The sequence below is a fragment of the Caloenas nicobarica genome, chromosome 9 (genome assembly GCF_036013445.1).
Source record: "Caloenas nicobarica isolate bCalNic1 chromosome 9, bCalNic1.hap1, whole genome shotgun sequence".
NCBI classification, from domain to species: Eukaryota; Metazoa; Chordata; class Aves; order Columbiformes; family Columbidae; genus Caloenas; species Caloenas nicobarica.
The window spans coordinates 16726437-16743666 of record NC_088253.1 but is presented as its reverse complement, the minus strand read 5'-3'; the positions used below and the strand labels follow the sequence as shown (position 1 = coordinate 16743666).

Below are 17230 nucleotides of genomic sequence, written 5' to 3'. Positions count from 1 at the left end.
AAACCCTGAGTATGTGGGTCCTGCTGATGATAAGATACCTGAGTACATGTAGCTGAGCACCATATCACGGGATTAGATTTCTAGTACCCTAATGTTGGTGGTGTCTTTGTAGGAAAATGATGGCTCACGGGAGTGCTCCAGCCCACCTTCACAGGGCTCCTCTCTGGGGTTTGCAGTGTGCTTGGTCTTTTTCTGCCTTATCATAGGATGTGCACCTTCTGCTTTTTAACCCCTCTTCCCTCGTGGTCTTTGCTTTTCTTCTGTAGTCCTTTTTCCAAAACCATTGCTCCATGTTTGACAGATTCTGCACTACCCTTAGGTTGTATAAGGTCAGTAGATGGTCGAAGCATCTTTTTCTGCTTCAGGTAGCACAATCTGCCTAAGGATCCAGCTGTCTCTGTTTAAAACACAGGTGGTTGCTATTAACGTTGTGTCCATCTCGGGCTTTTTGATAGCAGTACATCTCTCTGTGAGACATGGTTTTGATTGTGTAATTCATAGGAATGCTCTAAAGAGCTGAAGAAGATCCTGATTCTTCTGAAAGTCTTGTAACAAGACGGAGCGTGTTGCGCTTTCTTTAAACTCTCTGGGAAGAGGCCTGTTCCTCATGACTCCCCACCTGCCGTAGCTGGTCTCCTAAGAGAGGAAAGGATAAGTCATCCTGAGCAGAAGCAGCAACCAAAGTCAGCAGGGAAGGGTTAGTAGGTGGAGGTGACGTTCGCTGAACCATTCTGTGGCCACAGCCATGAGAGCACTTCCTCTGCAAGGACATTAGAGACCCGAAAAGAGAAGGCTGGTGTATTGCCTGAAGAACACTTTTAAAGGATGGATTAATCTCTCTTCTTTGCAATATGTACCGGTTATATCTGGCATTTCTACATGTAAGAAATTCACAGAAGTTGCAACAGAATTGGAGCAGCCCAGAACAAAATCAGGAACTGTAGAAGAGAGCAGGTGGGCAGGGTGCAATCCCTGAGCCCAGCTTTAACCCTGGGCACAGCGCTACTGGCAGAAGAAATAAAAGATATTAATGTTAGAATTGGCCACTTTGAAAATTGCCCATTAACATTCAGGGTTGTGTTTTAAGTTGTCCACAGAGTGGGAAATGTTGTTGCTCAAGGGGAACACAAAAATCCTTATAAATTGCTAGAAGGGAAATGTAAATGCGAGAATGCAAAAATCGCCTCTAGCCATTTGGTTACATCTGTGAGCAGACAAAGCTGCAATTGGCTGAGAATTATTAAATGCTATTGCTGGAAGATTGTGTTAGTGGGAAGCACAACTGTTTTACAAAGAGGAGCTTGTTTCACCACAGACAAGATAAAACAGAAACAGGGTTTTCATTTTTTTTAAACAAAAAAAATCTTTGTCAAAATAACTTTTGGCAATCTGTTCTTTTTCTTATTTCTCATAAGTGACAAATGAGATTGAAACCGAAAGGAATGTGTTATGAGTGATGACCATTCATTTCTTTTCAGTTACTGGTACATGAAAATCCATGTTGGGATGAATCAGGAGTGGGAATCAAAATTTCAAATTTCCTACCAGAAAATTGTGTCCTGAGAGCTGTGGTTGCCGTGTTGTTCTGCCAGACTTGCTTCATGGTTGACCTGTTATTTTGCCTTGTCTTTCACAGGGTGGGATAAACATTCTTATGGGTACCACGGTGACGACGGACACTCCTTCTGTTCTTCAGGGACAGGACAGCCCTATGGCCCTACGTTCACCACTGGAGATGTCATTGGCTGCTGTGTCAACCTTATCAACAATACCTGCTTTTACACAAAAAATGGCCACAGTTTAGGTAAGTAAAGGTGTTCTCAGGAGACGGGCATTCCTGCTGCTGTTTAATACTTTGCATGTGTTGTTAACTCTTGTTCCACATTTGTGGGTAAGATTTAAGAAACGGGAGAGAAAAAGAGCACTAAGCATCAATCAGGAGATGTAAATTTGCTCCAAGACATAAATACTTCAGTATGTAAAGGAGTTTCTGGGCTGTTCAATTTAAGTGGGTTAGGATTGCATCTCCAGCTTCTGCTCCTTTCCTCTGCTTTTGCATAGCCGGTGGGAGGTTGGATAAGATAGCGAATGGCTGGGCAACAGGGAAGAAGTGGGAAATTCAGTTAATATATTAATCACTTTTTAAAGTGACTTTTCCATCTATAACCCATAATACATTGGTCCAAGTATTCCAAAAGCTAGACATTAATTCAGCATAAGAAGCCTTACTTAAGCACTGACCTATAATTTGGCTCATTCCACAGTTGTTTCAGAAGCTCCCCTAAAGTTAAGAACTTCAAAATTTTGCCTGAAGGAATATCTCATGGATGTTTTCCAGGCATCCATCATATCTGATTTGTCTAAAATAGAAAGTTGTGGCCATTTACACCTAAAATGTCTTTTCCTTGGATGACATATTCTCCACTCTGGATAAATTCTGTCTTTTTGTTTGTTTGTTTGTTTTGTTCTTTTTGGTTGGTTGGTTGGTTTTTTGTTGCATAAGACATGCTGTAAATTTTGATAAGTTCATCTGACTTTTTGTGCTGAAATTCATTTGGTTTGGCAGGGACAAGCACTCCTTTCCTTTGCTTCTCCTTGCTGTGTCAGTTCTACAGGCTGAGAGAGCTGGGGCTGTTCAGCCTGGTGAAGCGACGGCTTAAGGGGATCTCATCAATATGTATAAATCATCAATATGTATAAATACCTGAAGGGAGGGCACAAAACAGGCAGAACCAGGCTCTTCTCAGTGGTGCCCAGTGCCAGGACCAGAGGCAGTGAGCACAAACTGAAACACAGAAGGTTCTCTTTGAACATGAGGAGACACTTTCGCTGTGAGCGTGACCAAGCACTGGCAGAGGCTGCCCAGAGAAGTTGCGGAGTCTCCATCTGTGGAGGTGTTCAGAAGTCGTTTGGACATGGTCCTGGGCAGCCAGCTCTGGGTGGCTCTTCTGGAGCAGAGGTGTTGGACCAGATGAACTGCAGAGGTGCCTCCAGCCTCCGCCAGTCTGGGATTCTGTGGAAGTAGCACACTATGCTACAGCTATAGCAGAGAGATTGGTCTGAGATGTGGGCTTTTCCCCTCAGATCTCAAGGAGGATCCTCGCTTTGGGGCATACACAGGAAGACCTGGTGCTCATGCAGACAGAACTTCTTTTGGAAATTTGTTTTCAGTTTTCCTCTAATTTCATACCTGCTGTTTGTTGATTTGTGAGGGGATGGTTGCCTAGAAATGAGCCACATGCCTTCTGAGAAGCATTCTAGATTGAGACTGTGACCCTGCATTTACCGACTAGTCCTAATGCTTTGCAACATGTCAAGAAGTCTCCAGCCCTGAATGGAAAAAAATTCTTAGACCACCCTTTAAGACCTGTTTTTAACATTCTAATTTTATGAACGGAGCCTCCATCAGAAGCCCAGTGGGGATCTGTTTGAAGTTGAGTGTCTAATCTGTCTTCCTTTTTGAAATTATAACTGTTTATCAGCCAGACCATGTGTGATGCTGAAGGACTCCTAGTGAAGGCTTGTGGCTTACTACCTAGCGAGATCAGTCACTAGTAAGGGCACTATTACTGTGCTTAGATTAGAGAACAACAATAGCTTATAAGCATTGCTGTCTCCTGGGTGTCCTCCTCTTGGGATTTATGGTACAAGACATGAGACGTATGAGAAAATTATAGGTAGGAGACTGTCCTGAGCATTCAGAACTGGCTCATTTGTGTAGCAGCTCCTCTTTCAGCTGTGGTGGCGTCGTGGCTGTACTCAGAGAGGAGGGGTGATGTGGTTAGAGGAGGCAGTGATAGAAGTACTAGGGAGTCACAGACCGTCAGTCATTGCTGGGCTGACCCCCCTCAAAAGCTGCTGGAACATCTGACTGTGTTTTTACAAAAGCAGAATGAAAACCTCAGCCGGGAAGACTCTTGTTAATGGCCAGCAGTGTCTATTTGTGCGATTGATAAAGAAACAACATTCAAGAGAAGTGCTTCCTGTTGAATGCTGAGTGTGTCTGAGCCCGAGAAGACCTCAGGTTGCAACTGTCTGGCTGTTCCACGGCTTCTCACGAGCACTGCGCAGGTAGATGTGAGAGAGGGGGTGAGGCAGGTCTCAGCAGAGGAACCCAGGCCAGATGGAGGGAGGAGCAATGACTTATTTGAAAGTCAGAACACTTTCTCCCTTACTAGAAGCATCTCCGTGAAGATCTTGGAACATTTCCTGATACTTCTGCTAACCTGAGAATCTCATTTCTGTGTTGCGTAAACCCAAGATTTACCTGGAAGAGGATGGATGTGCTTTTTCTTGTTGTTCCCTGACACAAAGTCGCAGAAGCTGTCTGTTTCTCCTCTTAGGAAATTAGGTCATTATGTAATCCTGCTGCAGACATAAAAAATATTAATGAGACTAATCAGCCCCTTTGTGATGCCAGTTAGCTTGACAGCAGGGTTTCAGGGCCCTGCCTCTGGGCATTTGAATTTGTCTTGCTTTTAATGGAATTACTGTAGCTTTGTTGTTCCCTAGAGATTATATTATCACTTCACCATTTCTCCTCTCCTTTTCATCTGTTAATTAGACACGCCCCCTCTTGTTTTTCTTGCAATTTCACCCGTTGCTTAACTGTGATCTTCCATTGTCTCCATGCTTTTCCATTTAATCAGATCCATCAGGAACACTGTATAAGAACTGTTTTCTTGACCACCACAAATTCTGGATGCTCTGGTTGGAGCTAAGTCTTGAACTTTGTTTGGAGACGTCACATGAAAACTGTTTGACTTAATGTATGTAGTCTTAATTCTCTGTTCTGGAAAATGTCTTGAATGTCTTCTGGCTGCTGATGAAATGCTTTTGACAGGTTCTGAGCAGAGTCCTGGTGGTTAAAAACATGATGAGATGTGGCTAGAAGTGTGGTGAGGATCAGTTTAGGAGAGTAAGAAGGAGAAATGTGAGAAACTTTGGGGCCATTAAGCAGGGAGTCTTGGACGCAGGACATGATGAAGCAACGTGACTGCTGTAGGTCTCTGGGTGAGTTCACTCAGGGACTAATGCAGGAGTGCTTCAGATCTCAGAATTTGACAGCGGACCAAGGTAAATGGAGCAGCAGGGCTATAAAAAGAGCGTGCAACACCAGAGAAAACTTCCTATAGTCTGAGTTCTAGCGCAGGCATTTGGAAAGACCAAGATAACCTGTAAAGTAAAATACCCATTCTGAACCGGTTTAGAGATTAACAGGATTAGGGCCAGAACTGGTGGCCTATTGGATAAGGCACGAGCCTCCTAAACCAGCGATTGTGGATTTGAGTCCCAGCTGCAGCGACTCATCACCTACCTACCAGCCTCTACAGCATGGAGTTGCCATGGGAGAGCTGGGCCACCTTTGGCTCTGAGTGGTCCTGGGTGGCAGAGGACAACTCCAGGGACTGGTTGGCCTTGTGCGGGTGTAAGGGTAGAAACAAGCCTTCATCCAGCTGAGCAAAACGAGTGCGAAGTGAAAGACAGGTTTGAGCGAGGAAAAATCATTTGGGCAAAGTGCTGAGGTGAGAGGAATGCTTAGTGAATAGTCAGGTATTCAATACCACTTTTATAGACAATTTTTGGTTGGGTTGTAGAGGGAGTACTCAACAGACAAGGTCTGCCATGATGTTAATTAAACCATATTGGCTATCTACCCGGAGGTTAATTAAACCTTATTGGTTATTTGTTTAGTAAAATATTCTGGATATTTTTCGAGGTATTTGATTTTGAATCTGTGCTGTTTTGAATAGTAATTATTTATTTCTTACATTGACTCCTAAAATTGGTTTAAATTACCATTTCAGGCTGATCTGGTAACATTACATTGCAGCTCTTGGTTAAAATAGTCCTAACATTAAAAACGGAGAACGCCATGCTCTTGCTTCTTTGCAGCTGTTTCACTGCCACCCAGGAGGGTGGGTGAGAGGTGGGACGTGTGTGAGAACTGGGCACACTGGTGTGGGTACAAGCCTTGCTCTGCCTGGGGACAGAAAGCATCGCTAAGGGCGTGTGTGGAGCAAGACCGCAGCTTCCAGATTGACTCCTGAAACGTTAGCTTAAGACATGAATTAAGCTCAGCCTGATGAGGTGAACAGGGCATGGCAGCTGTTCCCCTGTGCTCTTGGTGAGGGTGACCCAAAACCAGCGGGTTAGAGCTGCTATCGCTGGCCGATTCATCTCGCTGTGCTGCTGGATCCCACCCGCGGCGGATGCAGGGACGCACACTGGGGAGAGGGAGGACAGGCCCCCTCCTGAGCGGTAAATCACATCTAGATCATGTGCAGAGCATCGCAGAGCTGTGCTGGGAGTAGCCTGGCTCTCTAGCTAAACGTTGGCTCATAGCTCTGACCACAACTCTGTTAGTGATCCTAGGTGGTGGCTGGCTCTGCTGAAGTAGATACTTCTTTTCTGGTGTGCCAAATGTAAAAAAAAAAAAATAAAAAAGAAACCATATGCTTTTTCCCCATCTCTTATATTTGGAACTGTAGCAGCGTGCTTGAGGATGAAGCTGTTCTTTGCACAGTATTTCTCAGGTGCTCCTGGCTGCAGCTTGCTCCTGCTGTAGTGCAAAGTGTTGAATGTTCATTCCCGTCTCTCTGCCTGATAAGAAGAACTAGTTATAGCCCAAACCAAAGCAACATTATGGTAAAACTTTGTTTTTCAAGCCAAAGTGGGTCTTGAAAACTAACTTCTTCATAGTAACAGAGGGAGAAGCAAAGAAAAGAGGAGCTGCTTTTTAGCAAATCGAATTTTTGGGAGAGATGTCTGAAACATTTAGGTTTTTCCATGAACCTTTCTCCAGGTGCAAACCCTTGCAGAGGAGGGGGCTGGAGGGGGAAGTTACTTCTAAATACAACAGGTGGTGAAATGCAGGGTCAGAGCTGGGATTTATCGAAATGCAATAACCTTTTGTAGCGTGTTGAGGATGTAGCCAAGCAGGGAAAAAAAATCCTTTGTCTTTTTAATTCTACTATTTTTCCCCCCACAGGTATAGCCTTTACAGACCTCCCTGTAAGTACACCTATTTTCAGTATTTTGACTAAGGATGCAAACAGAAGGGAGGGGGAAGAGTGTGGGGATATGATTTTTTTTCTGTTTGATGCCCTGTTAAAAAATGGTAACGCACATTAGTGATTGATGCGGGTGCTCCCTTTTCTGGAACTTCATATTCCTGTGGCTGGGTTTGTGGGCTGCTCACTTGCCTCCTTTCATCCCTCACCATCTCAAAGAATATGTTGCTCCTTCTCCTGGCATTAAAGCGAGGATTCAAACTTCATTACACGTCACTGTCTTCCAAATGCAACTTCAGCTGTGAGGGGTGGATGTGCAAAGTCATTGAGTTGCCTCTCACGTCCCATCGTCAGAGAGCACAAAAATGCCTAATGATATTATTCTCAGCTTTTTCTACTCTCGTCCAAGTCTTGCAGCTGTAGTGTTGTTCCCTTTCCACGGTGTGGTTAGGGAAAGGTATTTCTGAGAACGAAGGTCAGGCTTAACTGGCTGTAGCGTGTGTCTCTTTGCACAGGTTTTTGAGGAGCCTCCGCCTGGCATGAGTGACCAGCTGGTGGAATTGCTGGAGAATGTATTTGGCACCCATGTGGGGTTGGTAGTAATTCACCAGCCCTGATACTGAGTTACTCTTGAGTGCAGTGACACCAGCTGAGTTACATCAGGCAGTAACATCTGGTTGGGTGTTACAAAAGCACAACTTTCAGAGTAGTTCATGAACAAAGAAATGGTTGCTCATTTTCACACCCAAGTGTTCCTGGGCAAGGAGCAGGTGTTTAGGAAAAGAAGGCAAAACCAGGTCAGGAATACACCGGTACATCACTGCATCCATTTCTCTCACACACAGAACTCCTTGTCCCTCAGGTTGCACTCCTGTCTTTGTACTTAATTACCCCAAATGAATTTCCTCTGAGGAATTTCTTAGTTTCCATAACTTTTTTAGGCCTCCAAAGTGATTGATTTTCTTGGCTGGCTTCCACATTGTGTGGAAGAAAGCTTGCTTGTCTTTGTTTTGCACCTCCTGTCAAAAAATTTCTTTTGTTCCTCTAATTTTTGTGTTGTGAGAAATAATGACTAGCAGTCCCTGTTCACCTTCCCAGTGGGATTTATGGCTTTACAGATCTCTCCCATATCTCAGCCAGTGTTTGTGCTGAAGGACATTCCAGTTGCTTAATTTGCCTTTTCACATCAGCTGCCAATACAGGGGTTTTTTTGGTTCTTGGGCTCTTTGAACTTGGTAAAGTTGCAGTATATTCTAAACCAGAAACTCTTTTGTGTGGGTGGTTTCACAGTAGTTTATTCACTTGGTCCAAATACAGTTTATGAAAGTAAAATAATATTTTGCTTGTCCATGAATATTAACCTTTTGGAGTGAGGTCTTGTGACAACCTTACATCCATACCAAGAAGATGCTTCTGTGATGTACCTGTTAGTTTTAGGTGCTGTCTGTTTTCCCTCTGGATATAGATTACATTAGGAGTCACAGTTTTACCATATTCCTTCTAATTTTTTCACCGCTTTATCATCTCATTTGGCTAGCCTGCTTCTCTTTCTGAGATGAGAGCAGTAGGAAATGTAAAAAAGCAGAATATGGAAGGGTCCAGGGTGGGATTGCAGGGGTGCAAAGGGACAAGGAGGTTAAAAAACAAGTCAAGATGAACTAGGGGGTTGTAAGCAACTGGCCACAACATCAGAGGCAAGAGGTGATCCAAATGTGCCAGGGAGAGAGTGTGTCTGAAGAACTTGGCAGGAGAAGCATCTGCCTGGTCAGTGGGCTCTGGGATGATGTCTCTCTGCGTCTGACAGGGTGGTGGACATACAGGTACTTCCCAACAGTTCCTATAACAGAGAGGACAGATCCCACATGTGAAAAACAGAATTTTAACTCAGAGATGTTTTGAGAGATGTTGGGGGTAGGCAGCTTCCCCTCAAAGATGAACGTACCCAAAGTGGCTGAAAAATATGTGATGTATTGTAACTTGGGGTTTTTTTACTTCTAACTTCCAAGTATTTTGAGTGTCTGATTCCTGGCTTTGTGAGTCCTTAGGTTCATAATACTAAAAAGTTAAGTTAATAAAAAAGTCTAAAGTACAGACTGTGGAAGAGATCTGATCCCTCATTAGAGATACATCCTAGGTTTGAGAGACTGGTTTAAAGATGGTGTTTTCCTCTGGTAGCTCCTCCTGCATCATGCTGTGGTTTCTTTGCACACCTCTGTAACCCAGTGAATTCCTTGATGTGAGAATAGACAAGGAGGAGGTGTGCTGAGTCAGCAGTGATGCAGTCATTCTGATTTCAGTTTCCAGCTTGTATTTATAAATTCGTTTTCCCTTTGTTTTTTGAGGTTTTCGAATTTCAAAGGTAGAGCAGGTTGGTCAGGACCTTATCCAGTTGAGTTTTGAAGATCTCTGAGGACAGAGATGCTGCAGTCTCTCTGGGAACCTGTTCTAGTCCTTAATCATCCTCACAAGGAAAAACGTCTTCCTTATGTCCCATCAAAACTTCCATGGCTGCAGCTCATGCCCATTGTCCTTTCACTGAGCACCCTTGAGAAGAATCTGTCTCCATCTTTTTTATCACCTCCCTTTTGGGAGCGGAAGCCTTGCAGTTACGTTTTCCTTTCTGCCTTTTCTTCTCCAGGCTAATTCCCTCAGCCTCTCCTTGTCTGCCAGGTGCCCCAGCCTTCTGACTGTCTTAGCAGAACTTTGCTGGACTGCCTTTGCGAATGTCTTTCTTGCCCTGTGGATTTGGAGGGGCTGAACCAAGTGAGTCCTGCAGATGTAGGGGAAAGCACAGGGACATAATCACTTCCACAACATGCTGGCTCCATATTTGCTAATGCGACCAGGATTCTGCCGAGTTCCACCTTGTAACAATCTTAAGAGCTTTAGTAAAAAGTAAAATCCACAACTACAGTAGGTCTCAGGGGGAGATCAATGACATTACCAATGTCCCAGGTCTCCGCAGTAGTGAACAATTAGTTGAATACATTTTCTAGATAATTGTAGGAAAGCCCATGCCTGTTGCTATAGAGGAGGAGAGAATCACCTTGGCTTTCTTTAGGATGACAATCTAACCTCCAGTAGTAGTTCTTGCTGATTTGACCATAGAGAGAGATCTGCTCCTCTGCTGATCTAACATCTGACGTGAGTTCAACCATAAGCAAGACACCACAGCCAGGCACCTTGCAGACCTCAGTTTCCCTACGTGCATCCGCGCACCTTGCCCTGTGTCTGGTTTCTGGCTCTGTCAGTCTTGTGTTAGAGCAAAGTGAAAAAACTCAACAGCAAAAAGTGCATGAGTGGCACGAGAGAGACTCTTCCTATGCCATGCAGGCTGTCAGCAGATGCTCTGAAGTAGAGGATTAGTGGAGTTTGTGTTGCAAACAGAGAAGTGATTTGTGCTGGGGAAAAGTAACATGGCAGTGAATGGAACACGTGCTTAAAAAATGTCATCCAGAGCAGTGAGAACCAGACACCCCTGTAACTTTTCTGATGCCATTTCTCTTTTCCCCACATTTAAGTGGGCTGAGGGATTTGATTCATATCCATAAGCTTATTCTTAAAATAGCCTGAATTCAGATAACTTCTAGATAGACTTTGACCACCTGTTTTCAATTAGATCATCTTTAGGAGCTGAATTATTGGCTGAATTTTAGAGGTAATTTCGCGGTGGTAACCTTTCTCTTTTCCCCATATTATGGTGGCAGGTCAAAGCTTCTATTTGGATCCATATGCTTGTTCTTAAAATGAAATTCATCTATCAGTGGTGGAATTTCTTGCTGTCTTAGGATCATCAAAGCCCTAACCTCAGAGCCCCACTACCATCCATTCCCTTCTCATCAGAGATGTAAAGTATTTAGACAGCAGCTTCCAAGGAATAAGACAGTTCAGCTGAAACTGTGGAGAACACATAGATCTGTTGATTGAGATGATGCCCCTTTCATTTTTTTAATTATTTTTATTTTCTGGCTCTTGAACTTTGGTAGAAATTGCAGAAAACTAAGCCAGAAAGTAGACACGCGATAGCCAGCAGTCATGGCATCGATCACAGACTGCTGAGGGATTGAACCCACTGTCCTGGTTTTATACAATAACTTTCAGTAACTGCACAATAAGTCATGAGGTTCCTTGAGATGCACCTAAAGGGTTGTTGCCCCTTCCTATTCCATTACATCTTTCACTTTAAAGAGCAGCACTTTTATCTCACTAAATCATGTAACTGGAACCAGAAAGAGAAAGCTGGGTTTAATACAGGTGTCTTTTTCTTCCTTCCCAGTCAAATCTCTACCCTACAGTGGGTCTCCAGACTCCAGGAGAGATAGTCGATGCCAACTTTGGGCAGCAGCCCTTTGTGTTCGACATTGAGGACTACATGAGGGAGTGGCGAGCGAAGATTCAGAGCACCATTAAGCGGTTTCCCATAGGAGACAGACTAGGCGAGTGGCAAGCCATGCTGCAGAAGTAAGTCACTGTTCTGGTGTTGAGCTTCTTTTGTTCCGCTAGGCTTTAAATTCTTTTTTTTTAATGCTAATTTATGCTTTCTTAGACAAAAACTGCCAGTCAGTGCATTTCGCTCAAGTTGTTTTTACCTTCTGTTTTGTTGTTTAATAGTCTTCCCTGTGTAGATTGCTGCTGTTTCAAATGTAAAAGATATGGGAGAAGCTTTCAGCCACAGACTGCATGAAAGCTTGTAGGAATGGAAGAACGTAGACTTGGATGTGACACATGGTGGGGACGGGAGTGGAGAGGACATAATAAAAACTCTAACATGGCAAAAAAGCCAGTATATGTCAGCTGAATTCGGAAATGAAAGAGCAAGAAATAGCCTAAACCAAAGGCTTCCAAACCCAGCCTAACTGAAAATGCAATTATGGCGCTTTATAAATTTATGAATGTTGCATGCATTTCCCATTGCAAAAAGGATTGAGTGGAACTTGGTGAGAACAATTGACAAGAGTTGTCAGAGGTCAGGAGCATCTTCTGCTTGAAGACAGAGTTGACTAAGGCTCCACAGCTTGGAAACAGGTAATTGAGGGAGGTGGACTGTAGTTGTCTGTCAGTCATTTACACCATGAAGAGCATGACTAGAAATTTCACTGTTTCTCAAAACACAAGAACTAGAAGAAAAGCCTCTTCTGGCTTAAAAAAAAAATCACTAAATGTATGAAAATGTGAGACTTGCTGCTGCAAGAAATTGTAGTGGTTTAAGTGGATTTTAAAAGATGCACATTTAAATATTCACAGTGATTCATGGAGGCCAATTCCTTAGCTATATTTTAAACCCCCAAGTCTTTGGCTGTTGCTTCTATCTCTGACTGCTTATATCTCCAATTACAGATAACTCTGTATTTCACATTTTTATTATATTCTTTCCCTAAACACTTGATGCTGGTCTCTGTCATCCAGATTTAGATGCAGCAATGATTGCATTCATGTGATCATTCTTGTTTCCTGCTAGTCTTGTATTTAGCTATTTGCAGATAATTCAGAGCAGCCAGCAAAGCCCTTGAAAAGCAACTGGCAGAAGCTATTGAAAATAATAATTTTTTTCTTCAAGAAAATAAGGAGTAGGAGACCTGCCAGAGAGTTTGTAGGGCTTGTAGAGGACTGTAGCATGAAAAGAGACCTCGGAGACAATAAGACCGTATCTAATTGAATTATTTGCCTCTGTGTCCGGAAATCAGGTATGTTGTTATGCTGGGACACTTATTTGTGAGGGACTTGGCAGAGGCTGTCTGGGATTTAAGTGTCTGTCAAAGAAGCACTGGAAGAAATAAGTGAGGGGAAGTGGAGAAAGTCTCTGGGATGAGATGTTTACCCAGAGTCCTAACAGAACTCAAGGAGAAAAGAGGTGAACTTGTGGCTGTGAAACAGAATTTCTCTCCAAACTGCCTTGGGTCAAGACAAGGGAGGATGGTGTGGATGGTGCCACGTGTCATGAAGAGTTTCAGAAGAGAGTGAGGCAGCGATGGGCTGAGAGAACCTTCATTTCTAGCTTGGACAAATCCGTAGAAGCACTACTGAAGGGTAGATGTATTTGGCACGTGGAAAAATAGGATGTGGGTTTTGCAATGAGGAGCCAGCAGACATGTGGGTATGGTTCTCGGGTTGCTGTCTTTGTCTTGGAAGTCCAAAAGGCTTTTGAGAAGTTCCCTTGCTGCAAACTAAGGGGGCATCGTGCAGCCAGAGGCTGAGGGCACGTCTCATGTGGGCTGTGAGTTGTTTAAAAGAGACGAGAGGGAATGTGTGGGTAAGGGATTGTCACCTTGGGAAGAGGAGACTGTACAGAGACTTGGATGTGTGCTGGTAGCACCTGTGGTGTCGAGGGTGTTCAGAAATGGCTGGGAAGAAGGGACCCACCAGGAAGGAATGAGGTCTTTGGGTTATGAGTTATCACCTGCACTGGATGAGAGCACTGTTCTGTCAAGCTTAGTTTTATGAATATGTTAATAGTACATCTTCCTGCACCACTGGGGTGTGTTTTCCTTTCCCTGGTGAAGGCGACTGTTTTTTGCCACCCCATTATTTAACTGGATAATTAGCCATGTTGGACCTTTCCTTTTATCACATGGTAACTCAATTTGTTGGAGAGGCTTTGGTGAAAGACTCCGTGAAATATCGTTGGGCAACCAAGTGGACTGCAAAAGTATCTCTTTTCTGCCTGCTTCCAGACTCCCTCCAAAAATGGCACCACATTAGAGAGCCATGACTTCCCTTTATAAAAGGTGTTGATTCTTCTGCAGTAGGACCAGTTCATCCCTGTGTTTGTTCCTTGTGTTCTCCAGAATTGTTTCTTCTGACATGCGTGGTGGAGGCGTCAGGGTCACCGCTCTGGAGTTCCTCATGTCTGCTTTGGACTTCTTTTTAAGAATCAGCATCATGTTTCCCATCATCCTCCAGGTTTAGTCTGGGCTTGTACCTCATGTTAGTAGTCCAACTGTTTCAGGTTGGAGTTCCAAGCTCTTGGGACAATGTTTTCTTGTCCTGTGGCTTTGTTAGGTTTCATAGTATCTTATTTAATCTCTAACCGTGCAGCTAAGCATTTTCGTCCCTTCCAAGGCTCTTCTCCCTGACAGATCCCGAGAGGTGCAGTCTCAGAGAGGTGTCACCGGGGAAGGTTTGCTGTAGGGAATGCCTCCTGGAGAGCAGAGGAAGAAATAGCCTGACAGAATTTTACACCTGTATTACGCTCCTGGATGTGCTGTCACTAGAGAGGCTGATCTGACAAGGTTTTTCAAGTGCTTGAAACCTGAAAGGCACCCACATGGGTAACTCGTTGTCTTTGTGTGTTGTTAGTTTTATAGGATTGCTAATCTTTTTAGCTCGTGCCATGAAGAATCCGAGTAGGAGTCATCTGAGACTTGAGATCAGCTGATGTGGCTGATTACGGGAGGAAGAACGGTCTAGGTCCTTATTTCTGATAAAGTGTGAGGACTTGGCATTGCTCATTTGAGAATCTAAGTGGTACCATGCAGAAGGAGGAGAACTTTATGTAATTTGTACAGAGAAGCCTGCAGTCAAATTCTATTTTGAAGAAGAAGAGGCACAAACAGTACAAACCTACCACCACCACAGTCATTCTAGGTGGGAGAAGCACCCCCAGATGCAGCCCAGAGGTGACTGCTCCTGTGGTTTGAGCACTTCTGCTCTCAACAAGTTTCAACTCTGGCTCTCAAGCGGTAAAAGCTATTCCTTTGGATTCCTGGGATTTTGAAAGATTCGTGTTGTCTGCGTGAACGTGTTGCACAGGTCACACTGGAATGCGATAATGTTCCCCCAGGACTGCAGGAGAGGTGTCCCTGGGTGCTAACATGCTGCTGGGTGTTTGAGAGTGTGCAGCACTGCTGCAGTAAGTAGCTGAGACACAGAGCTAAGAAGTCATTGCTGAAAATCAGCCTGGCATGGTGACCAGCGTGCAATACTGCCATGTACCCAGACAGGGACGCTTGCAGCGGTGCCACGGGCAGAAGTGGCACAGGGAGGAGATCGGTTTTTCTGCAGCTTAATAGAGAATTTAAATCTTTGCAGCCTCTGACTCTGGCTACTGAATTACAGTGAAGCAAGAGCTGTTTTTTCCGCTCTGTTCCTGCCCGCCTGCATGGCTGTGTTCAGTGTTTCAGCCTGGCTGAGCCAGGGCGACCTGCCTGCTGTGTTCAACAGAGGGATGCACTTGGTTACGCCTGTCTGTGCCATGCCAAGGGCAGGGGCATGTCGTGGTCAGAAGCACTTCGTTTTAAAACAAGTTTTAAAAATTACACACCTGCTTACAATGTTACACCTGACAATTACTGCTGACTCATAAAATACTTCTTTCTTTTACTGAAAGTAGCAAGTCAATGGTGTGTTTTGAGCTGTGACTTGACTGGATCCATACCAGATTCATGATGAGAAGGCTGGTTTGAGATTCATCACTAGAAGCTTCGAAATCCTTTCCTGGCTTTTAGGTTTTGTTAAAAATCCAGTGGGCTTCAACATTTACCCTCCATATCCTGGGAAGGCACAAGTGCTTTAGAAATGGTCTGTTCAGAAAGGCGTTTTTGTTGTGTTTGTTTTCTGACAATGATACTACCACCCCTTCCCAACACTTTTTGAAAATACAACTTAAAAGTGTGTTATTGTTTGTAAAATCAATACTGACAGTCTACTCTTTGTAAATCAGCAGATAAAATTATCTTTGAATGTGTGAATTCATAAGGAGAATTGACTACCAAAGATAGAATTACTGGCAAAATAAATGATGGAAGAAATGCAGGACCAGAATCTTTTTTTTGAGATCTACTTGAAAGCCATGAGCCTCTCTGAGGTTCGTATTTTGTATCCATATAGGATGTCACTGGCAGTAACGCAGTATTACGCTCTTACAAGTGACCCTTGGACAGTAGTCATTAAATACATAAATACCTTGTATGCATTGGGAGTAATTTTTTTTTTTCCATAAGGTGAATTCAGAGCCTCCCTCCTCTTTGCTAGGGACAAAGTGCCTGTCTTGTAAATTTATACTGTCTGGACCCAAAAGTACGACCATAGTTATGTCTTTAGCAAGTTGAGTTTGATCACTGAAATTGCTGCTTCTGTTGTGTTGGTTTTTTTCTTCACTGTGATTACCCCGTTTTACCAATGCTTCTTCATCTGTTTGTATTTTCTTATTTTCTAGTATGGTTTCGTCATATTTGGTTCATCATGGGTACTGTTCAACAGCAACCGCCTTTGCCAGAGTCACAGACACCACAATCCAGGAAGAACAGACCTCAATAAAGAACAGACAAAGTAAGTCTCTTGGGGAGTCATTCCCAAAGCGTGGCACGTTGGCCACATATTACCTTCAGGGCTCTGGAATTAAGTGCCGTGGAGGTAGAAGAGTTATTCCACGAGCATATGAAGGGGTCCGCACCATGCTGCTGACTTTGCTTTGCTGCCTGTGGGCCTGTAGAGCTTGGGGAGCACTGCTGGGAGGACCTTTGCCATCATCACTGTGTCCCCCCTGTCATCTTTGCCTGAAGAACTGCCCTATTCTTTCCTTTGCCTGTCTGCTCTGAGAAATGACCTGCATGCTTGATGGTGTTGAATGTGCTAAGTTTTCTCATCAACTTGGTTAATTTTCCTCAGTGTTGTTGAAAATCAATAGCTGAATCCTGGAAGAGATGAGGTGACTCTCAGCTTGGAGTCCAGCAGTTTGACACATCAGGCTAAATGTAATATCTAGGGCAGAAGGTACTTTCTTGGAGGTAGTGCCAAATTGGTGAATAGAATGCTTACCTTGGACTTTACCTGAGCTGAGGTCACTGTGCACCAGAGATCTGTTTAGATTTGGGTTCTTCAATGCAGTCTGTTGCAGCAGGGGCAGCTTTGTTAGCATGGTCATAGGGACACAAACACGTCAGTCTACTATGACAACTTATCCTAGAGTTAATGAGTCTTCCAGTCCCTTTGCACACTTTGTCTTCAGGTAGATTTTTTGCATGTTGAGGGTTTTGCAAATTCACAGCCAATGTGTTTAGCTCACACTAGTGAAGAGTTTGTGTTCCGTGTCTGTTTTGATTACTGCTGTTTCCTCCAGCGCGGCTCATCTCTCAGTTGCTAAGGCTCTTAGTGCTTTTGGTTCCTGCAGAATAAGGCTTGCAGCTTTTTCCTGCTGTACTCTTTTTTTTTTTTTTTTTAGCTTTTCTATTCATATTCTCAGACCGGGGAGTCACAGAACATTGATGTGTTTTCTGCAT

At 43.8% G+C, this 17230-nt stretch overlaps 1 protein-coding gene across 1 annotated transcript in view; it reads left to right on the top strand.

Annotated features, from left to right (window-relative positions):
- Positions 1-17230, top strand: part of RANBP10 (RAN binding protein 10) — a 70192-nt gene that overhangs the window by 37064 nt on the left and 15898 nt on the right. The window contains exons 4-7 of the mRNA XM_065640964.1: positions 1637-1804; positions 6992-7014; positions 11290-11474; positions 16168-16280. Of these exons, the coding sequence (XP_065497036.1) occupies positions 1637-1804; positions 6992-7014; positions 11290-11474; positions 16168-16280 (489 nt within the window). The remainder of the gene's footprint in view (positions 1-1636; positions 1805-6991; positions 7015-11289; positions 11475-16167; positions 16281-17230) is intronic.